The 22171-nt window shown below is 52.5% G+C and overlaps 1 protein-coding gene across 2 annotated transcripts in view; it reads right to left on the reverse strand.

Moving 5' to 3' along the window:
* PEX14 (peroxisomal biogenesis factor 14) overlaps positions 24–22171 on the reverse strand; it is a 142037-nt gene continuing 119889 nt past the window's right edge. The window contains exons 5-9 of one of the 2 annotated variants that reach the window (XM_018060359.1): positions 12790–12875; positions 9603–9705; positions 8341–8438; positions 4942–5033; positions 24–3375 (exon numbers count right to left, since the gene is read on the reverse strand). In XM_018060359.1, the coding sequence (XP_017915848.1) occupies positions 2928–3375; positions 4942–5033; positions 8341–8438; positions 9603–9705; positions 12790–12875 (827 nt within the window). In that variant the 3' untranslated portion in view covers positions 24–2927. Of the gene's footprint in view, positions 3376–4941; positions 5034–8340; positions 8439–9602; positions 9706–12789; positions 12924–22171 lie in introns of both variants that reach the window. The other variant, XM_018060358.1, reaches the window with a different exon arrangement.

Genomic DNA, 22171 nt, shown 5'->3' on the forward strand with positions numbered 1-22171 from the left:
GAGACAAGCAAGCCACACAACACTGAAGAGCAACTTCCCGTTTTTATTAAAAAAGACAAAAAGAGAGACAGACTACAACCACACACCTGTGAAACCAAGTGGAGAGACCCAAGAGGGGTTCTGTCCCCTCCAGTCCTTCGATACAGGCTGGACTGTTTGAACACCTGACATGAACCTCCAGAGCACGAAAAAGAGAACATTTTACAAGCTCAGCATCCTTCTCCCTCTCCCCTCGCTGAGAACGCTTCTCTTCCCCGCCAGGGTGTCCCAGGACACCGACGACGGCTCAGCCCTCGCGGAAGGAAGCCGACTGGCCAGGGCAGACAGGGCAGAAGCGGCTGCCTCGCCTGTTCTGGGGGCATCGCAAGGAGCAAGGGAGAGGGGGCTGCCCAAGGGAGGACCCTGCCCAAGGCAGAGCCCACAAATACCCGGGGCCGCTGGTGAGACCTCAGGGGCCAGAGGGCCGTCCTGCAGCCTCTGAGCACCGGGGTGAGTTCTCTCTTAAAAGACACTTTACAAAAATACTTTGTAATTGAGTTTAATAATCTTCTCCCTTCCAGAAAGGGCCTGACAGGCGCTGCCTGCTGCTCACTTCTGCCCCATTCCAAATATTTTTACCTTATTTGGATGAAATGCATTATTTTTCTAATGAAAGACTTTTTTTTTCAAAGGGCTGTTTTCCCTCCGTCCAGCAGCTGCCTTTATTAGGCAGCACTCACGCAGTTTTGGGGAGGGGTTTTTTTTCTCCCTGAAATCACGCCAGATTCTCTGTCCTCAAAAGCTGAAATCGTCGCTCGAGACCCACAGGGCAAAGGTCCCCCAGGCCCAGGTTTCCATCCCTTTCTCCCACAGTGAGTTTGGGGACCCGAGAGACCCCTGACTCCCCAGGTTGGGGAAGATGTGCCCTGCGATGCCCTGCGGCCCCCATGCCAGCAGCTCTGGCTGCGTCTCTGTCCCAGGCTGTCTGCCCTCTGACCCCCTGCCTGGTCCCACTGCAGGAGAGACCTCTGCAAAGTGAGAGGCCATGAGAAATGTCACGAAGCAGAGGGGGAGCCCTCGAGATGGCTCACGCAGGACACAGGCTTCCATTCCCCGGGGAGGTCACAGGGGAACCCTGTCTCTAGCTCCCAAGGCCGAGGGGTGCTTCCAATCCAGCAGGCAGCCCCTCTCTGCTTGTCACCTCAGGTCTGCCTGTGTGACTCCCAAAACTGGGTCATGTATCCAGATGAGGTGGGGGGCCCTGCGGATGGAGAACCCTGGCTTCTGTGGGGGTGGCAAGAGGCAGAGGTGACTCAGAAGGGGGTCCCTGGGCGGCACAAGCTGGAACACCATGTGAGGTGATGAGCATTTAAAGACCGAACCTGGGAAACCAGGGAGTGGGCTGGACACTCAAGAGGGGCAGGGTGAGGGCCCCCGATGGAGAGTTAGGAAGGAGCTCGCTGCAGGAGCCGAAAAAGGGGCCTGGGTGAGAGTGGAAATGTTTTCTGAGACAAAACACCCGCCTGCCAAGTGTCTCACCCTCGGCCTGTGGCTTCCTCCCTCCCCAGAGCTGGGTGGGTGGGAGGCCGGCAGTGGGTCAGGAGGCCTCGGCACCCCTCCCCCCACTCCCCAGAGGGTACATACCCGCTGCAGCTCCACCTCCACGGTCCCTGCACTTTGTCTCCAAAGCCTGTGTCTACACGAGGCCCAGGGTGGGACCAGGCCTTCTGACCCCTGCACCAACGGCCACAGCCCCGGGCACTCCCCGGAAGGAGCATCTTGTGCTATTTTCCTGGGTTTAGCTAAAGGCTGTGTGAAGGTTAAAGGGAGACAGGGAGGGTGAGAGGGAGTGGAGACGGGGGAGGAAGAGGGAACGAGACACTCTCTCCTGGGAGCACACGCATCCATTTAAGGAAGGCGAGCTCATCACACTCCACACCAGGTCTATATACAGTAACGTGAGGTCCCTTCTCCTTCTGGGGCGGAATGTCGCCCTGCAGCAGCCGCTCCGGACCCAGGACGACATCCTCCAACTGTGGGTGAGCAGTGGCGACACCTGCCTGGTTGGGGAGACTGGACGAGGGAGGCAGGCCCAACACAGGGCTACCTGAGCCTACCCCCACGTCCCCTCCCTGGGACCCACCTGGTGCGGCCTTGGCCGAGACCTACCCCCAGGCCTGGGGTGCCGTGAGCAGATAGGGAGCCACAGGCAGGAATTAAATAGTGGCAGCTCGTATTTATTACAATTATATACAGTCGGATCTTATATTCTGATACCTATACCTGATCACACAAAAGAACACGTTTGGGGGCGGGGCGGGGGATAGACAGGAGGGCCCTGGGCCTGGCTCCTGGTGGGGTGGGACATCTCCCCAGAGCGGTAGCGGAGCCACCATGCGGCAAGCCAGCGGTCACGAGCAGTGCACTGTCACGTGTGGCGGGCGACCGGGCTGGGGCTGCGACAAGCACACACGGGCGGCATTGTCCGGGCAGGGCCTGGTTGGGGGACCAGCGGGACCCTCGCCCGGAGGGGAACGCAGGGCCGTCACTTTTGGAATCACGACAGTGTGGCCCCCGTGGCCACTGGAGAGAAGCAGAGAGGGGGCCGGGGCAGAGGGAGGGGCCGGCAGACGCCGGGTCCCCAGGCTCCCACTCTGTGAGGGTCAGGAGTCAGGTGATAAAACTACCTCTCGTCATGCACGGTGTTAGGTTGGCTAAGACGCTCAGCTGACGCCCCTGGACCGGACGTCTGTCTGGGAGGGGGCTGAGGGGGCTTGAGCCCAGAGTTCGGAGCCCTCGATCTGAATGAGATCAAGGTCAGAGGCCTGTCTGTCCGGGGCGGGCTGGGTGGCCAGGCTCCGCCCTCAGTTGCCCGGGCCCCGCCCGGCTCAAGGCCCCGCCCTGCCCCCTGGGCCCTGCCCGGCTCCGGGCCCCGCCCCCCAGGCCGCCTAGTCCCGCTCGCTCTCGTTGCTGGCACCCTCCGGCCGCCGCAGCTTCTCCACCTGCTCGTTGATCTGCCCGTCCCCACCCCGGCGGTCCTCCCTCTGCACCCCCAGGCAGTCCTCCTCGTCCACGCGGCTCACGTCCTCGTCCTCCTCATCTTCCTCGTCCTCCCTCTTCTCCTCCTCGCCCTGCACCTCCATCCTCACCTGGCCCTTGACGTCCACCACCCCCTCGCCCTCCTCCTGGGGGCCCAGCAGGTGGTACGTGGCCGTGGAGCCCTCGGGGCTGTGGCCCTCCTTCACGGGCGAGGACGACGTGGACTCGTTGCTGACGGGCGAGATGTCGCTGCTGCTATGGTGGTTCACCGCTGCGGGGCTGGAGGGCGAGGGCGACTTGACAGGGATCTGCCAGGAGGGGATCTTCGGGGCCGACGGGGAGGGCGGGAACTGCCTCCTGGTAGAGGAGGGAGAAGACGGCCGGGTTTGCCCTCAGCAGAGCTGCCCCTCCGGAATGCCAACGCTAGTGGACGGTGAGCAGGGCCAGGGCCAGCCCATAGGGGACAGGAGAGTACCGTTCCCACTCAGTGCCATCTGCGGACCCTCTGCCTGGGGCCTAGGCCCACCCTCCCTGGCAGCTGCAGGAGAGTCGGCCCTGGGGAGCCTGCCACACCCCAGAGCCCGTTCCCTCCGGTCCTCACAGCAGTGTCCAGTCTCTAGCCCTGGGAAGGGCAGCGAGCAAGGGCTGAGGGCAAAAGCCTGGAGCCCCAGACCCCTGGGCCTCCACTCTAATTTGGTCTGAGCAAAGACGGGTGGAGCAGAGCCTGGCCTGGGCCACAGGGTCAGAGACATCAAACCTCAACTTTTCTAGAAAACTTCTAAGCTCAACACTTGACAGAAGAGCCAGCCCTCCCTTCCCACTCCCGTATCCCCGCCCTGAGCCATGGGCTGGCAGCCAACCCAGCCCAGACCTGGGAAGTCAGGTCCGCTTGGCAATGGCGAAATCAAGCTCGAGGACAGGTGGGACCAGACCACCCCGGCCTGAGCCCAGAGGACAAAGGCCTGCTGCTTTCTGGGCTGCCTGCCAGCTCTGGTCCCAGACAGTCCTTCCCCTCAGACCCTGCCATGTGAAGCCCACCGCCAGGGCCTCGGTGTTCACCACATCCCCGAGGGGCAGCCCACTGGCACCCCAAGCTCAGCCACACCTCTCCTAAGGCCACAATTTTGTCCCCACAGAAAGCCTGAATGTGGGTGCCTTGGAGAACTGGGTCTTTCGGTTGTGATCACAAGACCCTACCAGGCCCCCATCCTGGACCTGGAGTGAAGCGCAGCCTCATTCAGCCACCCACTAAGCCCTGGGGCACTCTGCAGGTGGGGTGGCCAACTGTCCCGGGAGCCCAGGACACAGGACTCTCAGCTTTAAAACCAGGCGGGCCTGGGCAAGCCTGGACAAGTTGGTCGCCCTCCTATTGGGGCTGCACTGGTGCTGTCCCTGCAGAGGGGCACAGGGAGACCACAGGAGCCAGGGGTGGGGAACGGGTGCTGTGCAGCCCTCTGCCTTGAAATCAATCGCTTCTGGCCCTCGGAGGAATCCTTCTCTGGGACCCAGCTGTCACTGAGAGCTCCAGCCAGGACTGAGGACAGAGAGAGTGGCCCTGCTGGGAAGGTGGGGATGCTCTCCTCTGCTCAAGGTCCTGCTCTGGCTCCAGCTGTCCCTGACCAGGTATGGACAGGGCTGAGAACTGTTTGTATCTCAAAACTCTTGTGGGCCCTTCAGACGGTCACTCCTAAAGTAGGGAGGGAGGAACTTGCCGGGGAGGGTAGGTAAAATCGCCAGAGATTCCCAAACTCCATGACGCAGCTGAATGATGCAGCTCATCCGGGGTGGGAAACACGGGGCGCCCCTGCCCCAGGAGATGCCCCACCACCACCCACGACGGCAACAGCTGGATGGGCCCAAGAGCTCCCTCCTCCAGTCCCAGGTGGAGAGCAGAACAGAAGCCCACACCTTTGCAGCTCCTACCGATTCAAAAGAAGCCCCTTCAAGGAGTTAATTTCCGACTTGAGTTCATTGATGTTCTGGGACTCCAGGATCCAGTTGGTGGACGTGGTGGCCTGAAAGTCACAACAAAGGGGACTGAGGATCAGTGTGGCACCTCCCTCCCACCCCTCCAAACTCAGACGCTGAGACGGCAGGAGGACCCAACCCCCTCGGGAAGGTTTCCTGCGTCCTGTTCTGGGGTCTGCTTGCCTGGATCTCTGCTGAAATGACAACTCCCTTAAAACAAACATCCTTGCAACTCTATTTGGATAGCTGACGATCTTAGGGAAACATGACATGTATTCAGGTGTAACTGGTATCCTGGTTATGAAAAAATACAACAAGAGAGCCCTCATCTTTTACAGATACAAACTGAAGTGTCTGCAGTGTGAAATGATACGCTGTCTGGAATGTGCTTCAGAATAACCTCAGGCAGGACAGGCCCGAGGCAGCGGCTGCACCGCGTGGCCAGAGCTTGTAGGTTCACTGAGTGGCCCGCTACTCCATGCGTGTCTGAAACGTTCCATTAAAACCAAACTAAGAAGATAAATTCCATCTCTACACCAACTACTCCTTCCACCTAAGTCCTTCTCCCCGCAGAGATCACACCCCCACACACACACACCCATGGGAGCCCTGGGGTTGAGACAGGCAACCACCTCCAACCACAGGGCCTGGAAACTGGAGCTGCCGTGGAGGGTCAAGGGGACACCTGAGCACCTGCCTGGCCCATCCCCCGGCCCCCACTCTTAATCAACCCTGAAGGCAGGCTTCACCTGGGTGCCCTGCCCCACACTGCTGTGACATCAGGCCCTACCGCCTGCAAAGCCAGGAGCCCCGAGTCGGGCGGCCCACTGACATGCGTTCTTTGGGATGACCCTGAGGCTCCGCAGAGAGAAAGACACTGATCTGGAGGAGGGCCCACAGGGGAAATAGCCACAACAACCCTGGACAAATGCCAGCCTCCTCCCCACAACTTCTCCTTTGAATTCTGACATCACTTTCCATGTAAACTTCAGAGAACCACACCTTTCTTCAGCAAATCTTGTTGGGATAAATGGAGGAGAGGAAAGCCAAAACAGTGATCCCCCAGATGGGAGCTGCCTGTGGCCCAGCTGCCTGTGAGGTACTTGGAGGCCAATTCCAGGTATGTGGGACTCAGGCCTCCAGGCCAGAGGCCGCCTCCAGATGCAAGGCTCCTGCCCCTTGATACCACTGTTCACACCTGACACAAAAATCCCTGGGCCGTAAGTTCAGGAGAAAGTGGGGAACCCCAGGCTAGCAGAACAGAGGGGTTCCACACATTCCCGCCAGCCTGCGGGGGCTATGAGGTAGAGTGGGGGCTGCTGTGGGTACCACCCAGGCAAGCAGCCTAATGGTGGTTTAGTCGGCAAGTCATGTTCAACTCTTGCGACCCCGTGGACTGTAGCCCACCAGGCTCCTCTGTCCACGGGATTCTCCAGGCAAGAATACTGGAGTGGGTTGCCATTTCCTTTTCCAGGGGATCTTCCCAACCCAGGGATCGAACCCGGGTCTCATGCATTGCAGGTGGATTCTTTACCAACTGAGCCAACAGGGAAGCCCCAGCAAGCAGTCTGGCTGGGCACACTGGCAGGGAGAAGCCCCTGCCTGAGAGGGGGCAGCCTGGAGCGAGCACACACAGACGCCTACCGCCCACACACATCCCCTCGGGGTCCATGCTCCAGACCACCAGACAGCACAGATCCAGCAGCCACTGTGCTGGCTTCTCAGAGGCCCTGAAAGCTATCGCAGCCCATTAACAAGGGAACAATTTCCACTCACCGGCCGACAAAGGACTCAAATTTCCCAACGCATCTGGTGCCAGATGCCAGGATTTAGAAATAAAATCTGACATCTGGGGCTTTTTAGCCAGTCTCTTAAAAAAAAAAAACAGTTGTAGAAAACTCCCAGCCTTCAGTTTTATGTAGGTTTTTTAATTACTTAACGCTCTTCTTTTTAATTTTTTACAGTGCTGCAGTAGGAGTTTGGAAGCCAGATATAAAAACTTACATTACAGCTGAGAAAACACAGCTCTGAGTCTCTGGTTTATGGGGTAACCGAAGTCACACACATATGGATTTAGACCAGTGAGCCTGGCTTCAGCGGAGAAAATGAGGGGCTGGGGTGGGGGGCACATCAAGGAAACAAGCCCAAGAAACTCCCAGGGGCAGCTCTCAACCACCAACGCCATCCTGGGGTCCCCTCCCCTCTAAAAAGCAACATGTGGTCTTGATCTCAATGCTTAGGGTCTGAAAACAATTTTCCAATTTCCGGAATGGCTTCTGGCCACTGGCAGGCCGCCGCTCCCACAGATAATGGAGGGGAGCAGGGCACGGGCTGTCAGCCCCTCCCTGGCTGCTTTATGGACTGCCGCCCATGGGGAGGGTGCGTGGTGGCTGGCAGTGGCCACTGGTAATCATGCCCATGTGCAGAGGCAGCACCTCCGAGGGTGAGGCACCCCACGAGGGGATTCCCAGGCACCCTCTTCTCAAGAGCACAGGGACCTCGAGCGGCATGCTCAAGTGGGGCTCTCCTGGAGGAAGCCACCTCTCTCTCCTTGGGGTGAGAGTTGCATGGAAGCAGCCAGAAAGCTACATGGGAGGTGGGGATGGAGTAGGGAGGGCAGCAGACGCCGTGGACCACTGTCTCCTGGGCCAGGCTGTGTCCGGAAGACTGTGACACACATGCACAGAGCCCAGACCAAGAAGCTGCGATTCTGGAAGCTGACAGGAGCCAGGCACTGTTCCTAGCAGGTGCACACAATGAGGGAGGCAGGGTTACAGATCCATTTTACAGGCAAGGAAACTGAGAATCAGAGATGGCAAGCGACTTGTCTGTGGTTACATAGCCAGCACGTGGCACAGAGCTTTAACCTGGGCAGTCTGATCCCAGGATCTGATATTGCCATGGGGGTTCCAGATATGGGAAGTTGAGGCAATGAACCCGCCTCGGTCATCCTAGGTGGGTCTGCATCTTTCAGGGGTTACCAGACCCCAAGACCAGGGTTTAGAGAACTTGGCAACAGCCACATTTTAGCCCAGGGCCTGGGCACCCTTCTCCCACCCTGTTCCCTGGAACTGTTCTTGGCAACGTTGGGGCCTGTGACCTAACTTAGAGGTGGAGACCATCCCGTGTCTATACCAGCTACCACCAGAACTGTATTGTGTGGGTCATGGGGGTGGGCCTCGGAGACAGAAAGGAAAGCCCTTGTCACTGAATGCTGTATCGCCTGCCTGGTGACCACCTCCTTTCTCAAGAGCAGTGTAACCGGCATCAGAAGAGGGCATCAGATGCACAATGAACTGGGCACAAGGATGAGCAAGAAGAGCTTGAAGGGGCCGGAGGGTCAGGGACAAGTACCTTGGCTGTGGCCAGTTCATGGGCCAGCTCCTGGACTTTCTGCTGCTGCTGAATCAGCAGCTCCTGGACTGAGGCAAGGGTCATCTGTAACTGAGTCACTGGGAGGAGAGAGCAGGCGCATCTCTGTTAATGATACATGAAGATTCCCCCTTCTGTCCACACACCTATGAGCCGCTGCCTCTAATTTATCTGCAGACATCCCCCCGCCCTCCAGCAATCCATATAATTCATCTGCACTCTGGGTAATCTACCTGCACTGTATCTAACCTCTAGTATTTCTACTTTATCTTTCTATTGTGCAGTTGTCCATGGTCAACAGTATATCCGTCCAAAACCTCTCCCCTCTAATTATATCTGCTTATGATTTGCTTGGCTCTTACAACCTCGGGACTGCCTGCCTCCCTCATCTCCTGTGCCTCACTGTGTCCTTGTAGAACTCAAAGCAGAGTCTCCAAATCTGGGAGGCATACAGCTCAGATCCACAGCATCCAGAAGTGGTTAAAAACTGCCAATCTCGTTTCCATACAGCTCCCTCCTGCCCTCCCCACCCAAACCCCAAGGCTGCTGGTGCTCCCTATCCACTGTCAGTCTCGAGGAGACTTGCCAGCAGGGTCTGGGCCCCGGAGGGTTTCTGGGGGCTACACAGACACGCCCCTGAGGGGCAGACTCCAGTCTGGGACAGGCAGCTCTCTCTGTACCCAAGTTTTTAGATTCTGAGCCTCCATCTAGTAAACAAGCTTATATAGGAGGAAAAACCACCTCTGGAGCGACAGGTCCCAGCTAATCTGGGCCACCAGTGGGGCACTGGGTAATGAACGCGGGCCCCGTGGAGTCGATGACAGAGGAGGTGGCCGGGGTCCCCGGAGCCGCAGTAATTACAGCCTCTCTTGACCCTGCGTGGGATTCTTAGAGAGAAGGGGGGAAATTGCTGAAAACCCCCCTGAAAACCTCATGGAAGCAGAAATTAAAAATGAACTTTACAGCCCTTAGAAAGGCTGTCATTTTATTCCCCTTATTAATATTCTGAGGTTGGGAGCCTTTCCGTAAAAACATAATTAATTGAGGCCGCGCCGACAGTAAACAAGCAATTTCAAATTAAACCGAAATGACGGCGGCTTCATTTGCAAATGTGAACAGATTCTCAGAGCAGATAAATGAAGTCACCACATAAAGTGGAGACGGAGGGAAGAGGGGAGGGGGCAGAGAAGGGGCTGCTCGGAGAAGGCTTTGAGGGGTGACTTGATGGAGTCATTAATCTTTACCTGTCTGGGCCACACTGCCACTCAGCTCCGACAGACTTGCCTCCATCCGCTCCAGCTGCTTCCGGTCCTCCCGGCCGCCCATGATGAGGGGGAGCAGGTACTTCTGCAGGGAGTAGGGGGTGCGTGAGGGATGGATACGTACCCGGGGTGACTCCCCAACCAGTGTTCCAATTCCACCCGCCAACTTCCTCTCCATCACCCCTGGGCCTTGGAAACCCTAGGCCGACGCCGTAAGTGAACAAGACATCCGAAAGTTAGAAAGGCTGCGAGTAGAACCATGTGAAAACTCCTGAGCCGGGACCAAGAGGAGGGAACGGGGACACAAAAAAATCAATCTGACCGACTGCGATGGAGCACTTTCGTGTTCTTTCAGTTTTTTAAATGGTGCTATATATAGAGTTTCTGTGGCCAAGAATACTCAGAATTCTACTTTAGAAGTTGTATGATAAGACTGTAGAAGGTTATACAGGAAAGTGGTACCACTGGTGGCTTCCACGGAGGAACGGGAGGGAAGTTTGCGGTACATTTTTCTGAACCTTTCACATCCTGCACCAAGGGAACGAATTATCCATTCAGAAAGAAGTGAGTAAAACTTAGAAATTATTGAAGAAACAAGATCAAAACCCACAGTAGATCTGCAGGGCAGTCACACCCAGTCTTTTCTAAAAGTCTTGTATCCTGTGAACAGGCTTCCTTCAGGTAAGAGTTAAATGTAGCTGGATTCTCCCAAAATGGAGACACTGGGCAGAGGGGGAGGAAGGGGCAGAAGTGGGAGAAACTGACCATGAGGGGAAAAGGAAGTGGGTGCTGCGGAGCAAACCAAACAAGGGGCCCAGACGAGGTGAAGATGAGAGTCCTGGAACATTCAGGAAGAAGGCAGGTGGGGTGTAGCCGCTGACTGGTGGCCAGCTCGGAGGTGTGCAGGGTGGAGGTGGACGGCAAGCTGCCCACTGGGACTGCTGGATGAAAGAATCCGGGCTCCAAACTCCACAATCTCATGACTTGGCATCCGCCCATCTCAGGGGCCTGAGACCACTCGCCAGGCTTTCTGGGGTGGTACCAGGGGTGCCCGGTGTGGGCCTGGCAGAGGTGGTAACTGGCAAGTATGACCAAAGCAGACTTTGGTTCTCATCCCATCTAAGCCGCAGACAGGAAAAGACAGCAACTGCTCCATTAAGGCTTCTGTACTGGGGGAGGGAGAGGGGGCCTCTCACAGGGGCTTGTGGGAGAGCTCATTTCAAGAGCAACTCCTGAGCGAAAACCACTATTTAGGACACGTAGGGAAGCACTTCCTATTTTGCAAAGTGTTTTCCAACCACTGTGTTAGTTTATTACCCACAACTTAGCTGAAACTCATCAAATGTAGCCTTATGTTCCAGGTTGGAAATTTCCTAAGTATGAAATTCAAGAAATTCTATACATGTAAAGGACTAAAAACTCCATTTCGAAGATCAAAAATTCCAAGGAAAGGAACACATTCCCACCCTGAATCTTTAGGTATTTATAAAATGAGAGCTTACCTCTCTTTCTCGCTTTTTAATTTAGCAGGTATTTTTAAAATTCTCTTGTCATCATCGTGACTGATCTTTTCTGTCTCTCCTTTCTTAAAGCAGAGACTGAAGATCAGAGCTTGGTGGAAACAACTGATGCTATCTCTGTTCAGCTCCAAGGGGAGCCACGCCTTCTCTTTCCACCAGATCACAGGCTGCCCGAGGGCAGCCACATGACTAAGTGGGTCCTGCTCAGCAGAGCCAGGACAGGAATGGATAGTTCTGTCTCAGCCTTTCCTCCTTCCTAGTGACTGTATACACTTAGGGACTGGAGTCGACAGGCTTTGAGCACACAGGGAGAGTAGATGCACGGTGTCAGAGCAAGCAGTCCTGGGACCCACCAACATCCTGCTTCCTGATGTCTAAGGTGGAAACTTCCAACTTCAAGAATAAATGTTACACTGAAAAGATCAACTTCACTTCAGTCCAAAATTAAAAAGAGTCCCAGGAAGCAATGCGAAAACATGTTCCATGTGCTAAAAGTTACAACCTGAGGGAATCCCCGGGGGGTCCACTGATTAGGACTCCAAGCTTCCATACAGGGGGCACAGGTTTGATCCCTGGTTGGGAGACTAAGACCTCACAAGATGCGCGGAGCAGCGAAACAAACAAAGTTATGGCACGAGTCTGGATATTCATTCAGAGTCTTTTTCTTTTTTTTTTCCCAGACTTTTTATTTTATATTGGGAGTATAGCCAATAGTTCAGATTCTTTTCTTTTAAAATCTCCAAACAAGGGATGGAGTTGCAGGTGGCCTCAGAAAGAAAGGAATCTCTCTCTGCAGGACTGGCAGAGGTTAAGTCCTCCAGCCACCAGTTTACCTTGTCTCTATTTTACCTACCCTGGCTCTGCATCTTCTAAAAAACATTCGCTTGCTTCAAATCAAAGTCACTACGTGGTCACTAGTGTCTGATCAGGATCTGGCGTCAAGGAAGTAAATGTTACTTCACGCCTGCAGCTCTGCTGGAAGCAGTGAACTCTGGGGACCTGAGGGCTGACTATGAAGACCGTGAAAAACCCTAGATTTACATGGAAGCCAACAAAATATACAGGAGGAAAAAGTAGAAAATATGATCACACTGAGTTTCTCAAAGCTGGTGTTAAATATTCAGGTGGAACAAGAGGGTACAGAGTGCCTGCGACGTGCTGGGAACACAGTCCTTTCCAGAGGAGCCCAGCTGCTGTGAGCATCACCACAGCCTCTTGAGGCAGGTCCTCCTGTGCCGTTTCACAGGTGAGCCCGCCGAGCCTGCGGTCACACAGCTGCCGATGGCAGGGCCAGATGTGACACTGGCAGCCGGCTCCAGCCTCTGTGATCTTAACTGCATATTGTTCTGTCTTTTAAAAGGGTCTAGCCTGCTCAGAGCATGCCGGGCAACGTCCTCAGTACTTGACATGGCTCCGTGTCATGGGCCCCGTCACCCTGTGCAGCAGACAGGGACTTGGAGGAGAGATTCTGCAGGTGAGGCGGGTCTGAAGGCCCTGAGCGCACCCACCTGGGTGGGGACAGGACCAGGACTTGACCCGGACGCCCCTCCAGAAAGCATGTTCATCTGGGCACTCAGCCTCCACGTGCAGGCCCACTGCTGTCCCCATGCTCAGGGCAGCACCACAGGGGTGCGGGGAGGGCGGCTTACCTTGTAGAGCTGGTGAAAGCCAAACGCGATCCCTGCCATGATGATGGCCAAGGCGCTGTAGTCTCTCCACCGGGAGCCCGCAGGGCCTGGGGTCAGGAGAAAAGCTGGGGTCAGGAGGAAAGGCCTTGGGTCCCCTGGGGGCAGAGAGCACGTGGACTCAGGCTCCTCTTCTCAGTCGGGGTGTGTCTCGTGCTGACATGGGGGGTGAGCATCAGAACGGGGCTTGGCTGTCTCCCTCCTCCTCCTGGGCCTCCAGACTGTACTGTGCCTGCCGTGGGGTGCTGTCTCAGGGACTGAGGTGCGGGTAGGGGGAGAATGGCAGAGGCAATCTAAAGACTGGGGCACAGGCTCCACGCTCGAGGAATAAAGGAGCCAGTGAGGGTGCCGTAGCACCCGGGTTGTGCATGCGCACACGTTCACATGCCTCCTACATGAGCTGGGAGCCACCTGAGAGTTGGGGCCAGAGGCTGCGTCGCTGCCTATGCAGCTTTATGAAGTTCCGACAGTGCACACGATGTGTGCTGAGGGCACGGTGGGCAGTGGTGGCGAGACCGCTGTCCTGTTCTGTTCTGCTCTCACTCAAGGAGGCTGGGGAGAGGAGCAGCCCACACATGTCTGAATCAGCTGATGCCAGAGAGGGATTGAGAAAACAGACAGGACAAGGTAAGGCGGATGGCGGGGCCTCAGTGGAGGACGATGCTGAGACCTGTGGGGTCTTGGGGCACAGTGCTCCAGGCAGGGAACAAGGAAGTGCAAAGGCTGGGGTTGACCTGTGCTCAAGCAGATGGGGGAGCCCCTGGGCCTTCCCAAGTAGGGGGCATTGCCAGCCAAGAGAGGCCAGAGAGGAGATGGGAGGAGTGGTGAGAGGAAAGGTGGGAAAGGCCGGGCCCAGCAGAGAATGCACCCAAGGAATCCGGCTGTTGCTTCACAAGCAGCGGGGTCGCTGACAGCTCTGAATCAGGGAGTAACGTGGCTGGCTCTGTGCTTTGGGAGAATGACGTGGGGAGCACCATGGACAGCTATGGGGGGTGGGGGCTGTGGAGGCGAGAAAGCAGGAAGAGACCACCACCAGGGCCACCAAAGGCAAGCGGGACAGGCCCAGGATGGAAGGTCTTGGGGATCCGGACATGGGCAGCTGGTCTACACACAGGAGTGGTCCCTTTAGCACAAAGCCCCTGCAACCCCTGAGTGAAATCCTAGCTCCAAAGTGGGGAGGAGAGTTTTCTACACCACAACCTCCCCATGAACTGCTCACAATATGTTTCAGGTCCATAATCTGATGACACCTGGGGACTCTGGGAGGCACACAGGAAAGCATGAGCTCCATCTGGAGTGTCCATTGGAGCAGCCACATCCAGGCTGCCCAGCGGCCGTCTCTCAAGGGACCAGTCACAGGGTCGGGGGGAGGCGGGTGGCAAGGGCCCCTGTCTCCAGAACCGTCGGTGGTGCAGGACACCCCCAGTCTGTGGACTCAACCTCGGCACCAGGGAGCGTGACTGAAGGTATGCACCCAAGGCACACGTGCGTGACAAGGACCTGGGACTGGGAGGGGGGCCTGGGGGAGAAGGGGGAGGAAGAGCCACCGCACTTCCAGGAATCCACATGTGGCCAGGCCCGACTGAAGGCTTTGTCTCCCCACAGCCCTGTGGCTCCAGCCATCCCCTCCCTCCCCTGGACCTGCAGGTACTGGCCACGTTCTGGCACTTCACAACTGAAGAAGAGCAGGAGACAGTGGTTCTGAAAGCCCCTGCTGGATGTGGGCACGTGGGGAGGAGGGGCTGCTGGCACCCAGTCTGACTGGGGAACCCAGGGGCAAAGACCTCCATGGGGATGAGGGAGAAGCTCCCTGCTCCCTGAGCTGCTGAGAGGGGCTCCCAGGAGATGGGAGACAGAGACGACAGTGATGGAGGAGGCTGGAAGAAGCTCTTCTTGCCCCACCCCCACCATTGAGTTTCTCAATGTGGCCCAACCCCAAAGTCTCCTGCACAGACTGTAATCAACTCCCTTCTCTGGTTTACAGTTTCTGAATAGGAAACACATGCACATGGTCTGGGCTTCCCAGGTGGCTCAGTGGTAAACAATCCGCCTGCCAATGCCGGAGAAGCAAGAGACTCGGGTTCAATCCCTGGCTTGGGAAGAACCTCTTTTGGAGGAAAGGGTAACCCATTTCAGTATTCTTGCTGGAGAATTCCATGGACAGAGAAGTCTGGCGAGCTATAGTCCATGGGGTCGCACAGAGTCGGATACAACTAAACACTCATGCACATACGCATGCACGTGGTCTAAACATCACGCAGCACACGTCAGTCTACAGTAGACGTCAGTCTATAGCAGACAGGCTTCCTCCACCACCACAAACCCCTGTGCTCATAGTGTCGTCTTTATCCAGCCAAGAATTCTTATGCAAATATGAGGCAACACATACAGGCAATATTTTCCTTCCCCTTTCCCCATCTCTCACTCTTCTTTTTGGCTAAAGCTGCATAATATTCCATTAAACAAACTCCCTACAGATGGGCATTTAGATGATTTCTAGTCTCTTCCTGTTTCACACAAAGCTGCCATCAATAAGCGTGTACACACAGCCTCTCACATCCATGTAAAAGGCCATCTGTAAATGTGAACTCCTGGCAGGATGGGTCAGAGGTACCAGCAGTTGTGAGACAGCCTGCCAAACTGTGCTCCCTGGGGTTTGAACCAGTTCATTCACAGCCACCCCAACATAATGGGTTAATCACACACATAGATTTCTGCTAATACTAAGGCAAAAAAAAAAAAAAAAAGGAAAGAAAAAACCACTACTTCACTCTAGCTTTAATTTGCATCTATCTTATTACAAATGAGGAGTGAGCATCTTTTCATCTGCATCTCCATTTTGGTAACTGAATGCTCCCTACTTTTCTACTCCATTTCTTTATTAATTTCCTTCATCAATTCATGGAACCTTCTTATACAACAAGGAAATGAGCCCTTTGTCTGTGACAGAAGTTGTCAAAATTTTCCCTAGTATATTTTTCTTTTGACTCTGCTTCTGGTCTGCTTTTGTGGCATGCAGTGTTTTCCTGTTTACATAAACTTACCCATCTCCTCTTCTATAGACTCAGCAGTTTGGGTCATGGCGAGCCAGGACTCCCTCCTCCCCTCCAGGGTTGAGTAGTGACATTCAGGATCACGTCTACACACTGTCTCCAGAAGGGCGCCCTCCTGCTCTGACCTGCACAGAACACCCTCCTCTGATGTGGAGCAACTCAGATAAGCCACAGCTGTCGTGAAACGGAAAACTCTTGAGATCATCGAGGCAGACCTTTCACCGTGACCTTGAGAAGCTCCGAGTTCCATGCAGGCATCTATCTCTTCCCAGCCTGCTCTGTTCTGAGTGTCTTGGTTCCAAAATCCAGTGCAAGCTCGTTTTTAGGAGGAAACAGTGAAGACAGAGTAACCGTGCCACTTCTCAAAAGAGTCACTGTTCCGTGGGGCTTCAATCCACCCCTAGAACATCCATCAGTGCTCCCCAAACCCCAGAGAATGTATTCCAAGTGGGCACATGTCTAGAACATTCTATCCCCAGTGATTTCTCAAATGCCCACTAAACATCTTATAAGAACACAGCTGCACCTGGGCTGAGCACTGGACAAGAACCCCAAGTTTGCAGCATCCTTCTTTCCTGCAAACACTCAGGTCATGCCTCTCATTATGGGTACTGGAACCCAGGCTGAGCAGACGCTGGTGGGTCAGGGGTCTGAGAATGAGGACCCCTCTTATAGCTGCTCCCCCTTCTGCAGAGTGCGACCTCCTGGAGCACAGGAGACACCTGTGGCTCCCTGCCGGCCGCACCTTCACCCCCGCACTGCTCCTTGTTTCTGCCGTGCTCGCGTTAAGAACATTTTATTGCCCCCTGGTTTTCATTATTAATGAAAAGGGACCAGAATGATCTTTCCTAAAGTTCAGAGAGTCTATAAAGACAAGAAGCTGAAATGCCATTTTACTCGTTTTGGAGATGTGTGATACAATCCTGTCTTGTGGCAAAATGAAAAAAGAGGAAAACTAAAAAGGAGATAACTCTTCTTCCACTGCACATCTTTCAAAGGTACAGACCAGGGTAGGGAGAAGGCACGTAGCCTGATGCCACACTGGCCCACACCCACAGCCATAACCACCTGGAGCCCTCGTGCTGCCCACCCTGGGGCCAATCGTTTCCAAGCCCAGTGTGAACCCCAGTGAGGGAGCCCAGGGCACCTGGGAGCTACATACAGCTTCTTGTCACTATGTTCCCAAATGTCCAGAAAATATAGTTAAGGGCAGAACACAAGGCCAGTTGCTTATCTGCTCCAGCTCAGAAGTAAGGGAAGTGGAATGAACAAGCTCTTCCAACAGCTTCAGTGCCTCCAGGCTGACACGATGCCCACCTACAAACAAGGCAGACCCTGGCCAAGCAGGCAGGGAGCTTCCACACCACCCACCAGATGGGTCTCCCAAAGGACAGCTTTCTCTTCATTCCAAGTGCAGGCCATTTGACTGAAGGTGGAGAGCTTTGCCGTATTTAAAGAACCCAGGGACAATGGTATTTTTACTATCATTCAGATTCTGTCTCCAGCATTCGCCCAACAGGCGAGACCTGCCAGCTTGCCCAAGAGGCCCAGGGCTTTACCAACACCTCGCAGGCTGGCCTCTGCCAGGGATGAAGATAGTTGATGGTGGCAGCATTTTTCATCCTGCACAACTGAGCATTTCCAGGACCACCTTCATGTCTGAGGCTGCAACAAGGTCAGAGGTTGAGCTCTTTGAAACTCAAAGCCTTCCTACCCTCCCGAAGATTCCATCAACTGGCCTGAACTCAGACAGTGTCCCTGGGGGCCGCCTGCCCAGAGGCTCAGGTTGTGGGTGAATCCATAGCGTATGGCAGCTGGGTCAGGGGCAGGAGGGCTGCACCCCAAGGCTCCCTAACCCTTCACTGAATACCACCTAAGCCAACGTTACTCAGCTCCTTTAGCTGTATCTCAATCTACCAAGAGATTGTCACCTGCAGGCGAGAACAGACATCATCACATAAGAACATGCGCAGGGCAGGAATCACGCGCACAACACAGCAACGTTGAGCTTGAAACCACTGAGCCAGAGACCCACGGACACCACAGAAATCCCATGATCCAGTAAAGAGGTATCAACAAAAGAGAGCCAAAAGCTGTCATGAAGCTATCTTGCCGAGACAATCTGTATCCAGGGCTGCGCTGGCTGACAACATGGAGGCGCTATCTATCAAGTCCCTGGGGAGACTGGTGACCTGAGCACAGGGCTGGGCAGTGGCAGGCACTGGGCAAGTCTAGCTGTGGTCCCCAACCCTAACTCGTGGCTCACCAAGGCTGGAGCCATGACTATACAGTGGTGGATCTAGCTTCTTAAATCATCTCATCAGTTCTGCTCGCAAGGCACCCTGAAAATTAAATGATAAGACAGGCTCATCCACAGCGAGGTCCTGGAATAAAGCCAGTCTGCCAAATCAGTGCTTGTTACAGCCAAGGATTGGCAGGCTAAAGGCACAGGGAGACAGATGACCAGCTGAACGGCACCACAGGCTGAGCTGAGGACGGCTGGCAGCGGCCCGAAAGACAAACTGACCCAGAGCACAGCGACTGAAACAGAGCAGCTCGGCTCTGAGCAGAAGCACCTGGGCAGCCTGGAAGGCTGAGGGCACTACAGCAGCTCAAGAGCAGTCACACCTGGACATCCAAGGCCTGTCTCCGCATGAGTGTCCTGTGAAAGACGATCCTTCCCACTTCTCATGGGCTGCAACGCTATCAGCAGTGTCATCTTTAGGCAGGAAGGACACTGAGAGGCACATCCGCAACCTCACCCACAGATTTAAAAATACGAGCGCTAATTAAACGGGAAGAATTTAGAAGAGTCCAGAAACAGACTCATACTTGAACAGTAAACTGATTTTTGACAAAGACGCCAAGGTAGTTCTATGGAAAAGAATAATCTTCACAACAATTGTGCTGGGACAACTGGATATCCATAGGAGGGGTAAAAATGAACCTTGACCCTTTCCTTACACCATACATAAAAGTTAACTCAAAACAGATCATGTACCTAAACCCAAAAGCAAAAACTATAGTGCTTCAGTAAGAAAACAAAAAAAATAGGAGAAGAGCTTCGCAACCTTGGGGTAGACAAAGATATCTTAAATACAAAAAGCATGAACCATAAAGAAAAAGAAAAAGATAAAATGGACATCATAAAAATGTTAAACTTTTGGGGACTTCCTTGGCATCAAGTGGTTCATACTCTGCATTTCTGCTGCAGGGGTTTGATCCCTGGTCTGAGAACTAAGATCCAGTATGCCACATGGTGTGGCCAAAAATTAAAAAAAAAAAAAAAGAAAGAAAAATTAACTTTTGCTTTTCAAAAGGCCCTGTCAAGAATATATCTCTGTAGGCTGGAAGAAAACATCTGCAAAACATATATATGATCAAGGACCTGTAACTAAAATATACAAAGAGCTTTTGCAACTCAATAAAAAAGACAAACAAGGTGATTTTTTTTAAAAAAAGACTGGGCAGTAGATTGGAATAGACACTTGACAAAAAAGACATGAATGGCCATTAAGCACATGACAATATGCCTGACATCATCAGTCATTAGAGAAACACAAAATTATAATGAGATTCTATTACCTAAATGTTAGAAAGGTTAAACTTAAAAAACTGAGAATACCAAGTGTTGACAAGGATGTGGAACTACTGAAATTCTCACACCTTGCTGATGGGAATGGAGAATGGCACAACCACTTTGGAAAATAGTTTTAACAATACTGTACAAAGTTAAGCATACATCCAGCATGTGACTAAGGCGTTCCACCCCTAGGTATTTACTTAAAAGAAAGGAAATATCTGTGCACACACAGACTTCTTGCACGTGAATGTCATGGAAGCGTTATTCATATAGCCCTAAACGGGCAACAATCCAAACAGGCAGCAACAGTTAGTGGATAAACAAGCTGTGAAACAACCATACAGCGGAGTCATAGGAGTCAGCAAACCCTGGCAAGCTCGCCAAGTCCCATGTCATTGTGCTTTTGTTCAGCTGTGAGTTCAGAACAGTTTTCATATTTTTAAAGGATGAGGGGGGAATGGTATATGTGACAGAAAGGTGTAGCTCACAAAGCCTAAAGTATTAATTACCTAGATCAATCTCAAAAGCGTTATGTTACGACACAAAAGACTGTGCTGTACAAGCCCATTTACATGAAATTTTAGTGTTTAGTTATAGTTTCACATGAAACTTAGTGTCGGTTACATGAGTTAATTGAGTTACGGTATGTACAACTCATCAAATGTACACTTGAAATGGATTAATTATATTGTGTATAAATTATACTTCAAGAAGCTGATTGGGAAAAAAAATTAAGAATCCAGAAACATTAGACTGCCGTATGACCAAGCAATCATACTCCTAGATGGTCACCCAGGGGGGATGAGAATGGACGTCCACACACATCCTCAGCATCAAGAGTCCTATAGCCGAAACTGGAAACAGCCTAAAGGCCCACCAACTGGTGAACTGATGGACAAAATGTGGTCCAGCTGTACAATGGAATACTGTTTAGAAACAGGAAGGATGAAACAGTGCTACATACTATCACATGAAGAATCTCAAAAATATGCCAGCTGAAAGAAGGAAGGCACATACAAGGGATCGCCTTCTGTTTGATTTTGTTTACCTGACATGTTCAGCAAAGGTAAACTGAAAGTGGTGGAAAGTAGGTGAGTGGTCACCTGGGGCTGAAGGCGAGAGTAACAGTAAATGGGCACAAAGGAGCTTATCTGGGGGATCAAAGTGTTCTGATATATATGGCTGATATATATTGCTTCGTGAAGTTCCTAAATCACTGAATTGGACACTTGAAATGGGAGTTTAATAATATGTAAAATATACCTCAACCACTTAGAAAATTTTAAGTAAGGCTATAAATCGACCAATGAATATATAAACAACTGCGTTTTGATAAAGGGACACATAACTCAACAGGGACAGGACAATGTTTTCAACCTCTGGTGGTGACACAACAGGATAGCCATCAGGAAAACATGAACCTTGACCTTCACATTACACACACACAAAAATTAACTGAGAGTGAATCACAATCTCAACAGAAAAGCAAAAACAATGAAACTTCAAGAAGAATACACAGGAGAAAATCTTTCTAACCTTGGGGTAATCAAAGGCTTCATAGCTAGGACACAAAAATCATGAATTGTTGGGGGAAGAAAAAAGATGAATGTCATCACATTTTAAATTGCTTGTTTTTCAAAAGGCAACGTAAAGCAAAAGCAAAAGAAAAATCTAGCCACAGACGGGGAGGAAATACTAACCATGCATATATCTGACAAGGAACTTGAATGCAGAATATACAGGAACTCTTCCAACCCAATAATAAGATAATTTAAAATGGATAAAGATTGGAACAGTCACTTGACAAAAAAAGATATGTAAATGGACAAGCACATAAAAAGATGCTCACGTTGTTAGTCCTCACAGAAATGTAAACTCAAACCACTATGAGTTTCCACTACATACACATGAAAAGTTGCTAAAATTAAAAAGACGGAAAATATCAACTGTTAGTGAGGATATGTAATAACTAGGGCCTGTACACTGCAGATGGGAATAAAAAACAGTACAACCACTCTGAAAAACAGTTTGGCAATTTCTTATAAAGTGAAACTTACACTTAACCTATGACCTAGTAATTCCACTCCCAGACATTTACACAAGAGAAACAAAAACATATGAAGACCTGTACACGAATGTTTAAAAGAGCTTTACTCCTAACAGCTCAACTCTGAAAACAGTCCAAAGCCTGAAGTCCATCGATGGGTAAATGGACACACAAACCACAGAGCGTCCTTACCATGGGACACGCCTCTGTGAGAAAGGAGGGAATTTCTGATCTGTTCAACAATCTAGATGGATCTCAAATACATGATGCTGAGTGAAAGAAATCAGACATGAGAGAGGACATAAGATATGATTTTCTTCATACAAAACTAGAAAAAGGAGTCTAATGGGCGGCAACAGAAAGCAGACCAGGGGTTCCCCCAGAGTTAGGACAGGATGTGCTGCATGGGAACAGGCCATGGGGAATCATCTGGGGTACCAGAAATGCTCCACAAAGTGATCATGACAGCCACAGGGAAGTGTACACTCGTCAAAACTCAAACTGTACAATGAAAATGGGTGCATTATTTTATGTAAAACATACCTCACTATGTGTGCTAAGTTGCTTCAGTTGTTACTGCATGGACCATCGTGTGTCAGGCTCCTCTGTCCATGGGATTCTCCACGTAAAAGTACTGGAGTGGGTTGCCATGCCCTCCTCTAG

This window comes from Capra hircus, chromosome 16 (genome assembly GCF_001704415.2).
Source record: "Capra hircus breed San Clemente chromosome 16, ASM170441v1, whole genome shotgun sequence".
Taxonomy (NCBI): domain Eukaryota; kingdom Metazoa; phylum Chordata; class Mammalia; order Artiodactyla; family Bovidae; genus Capra; species Capra hircus.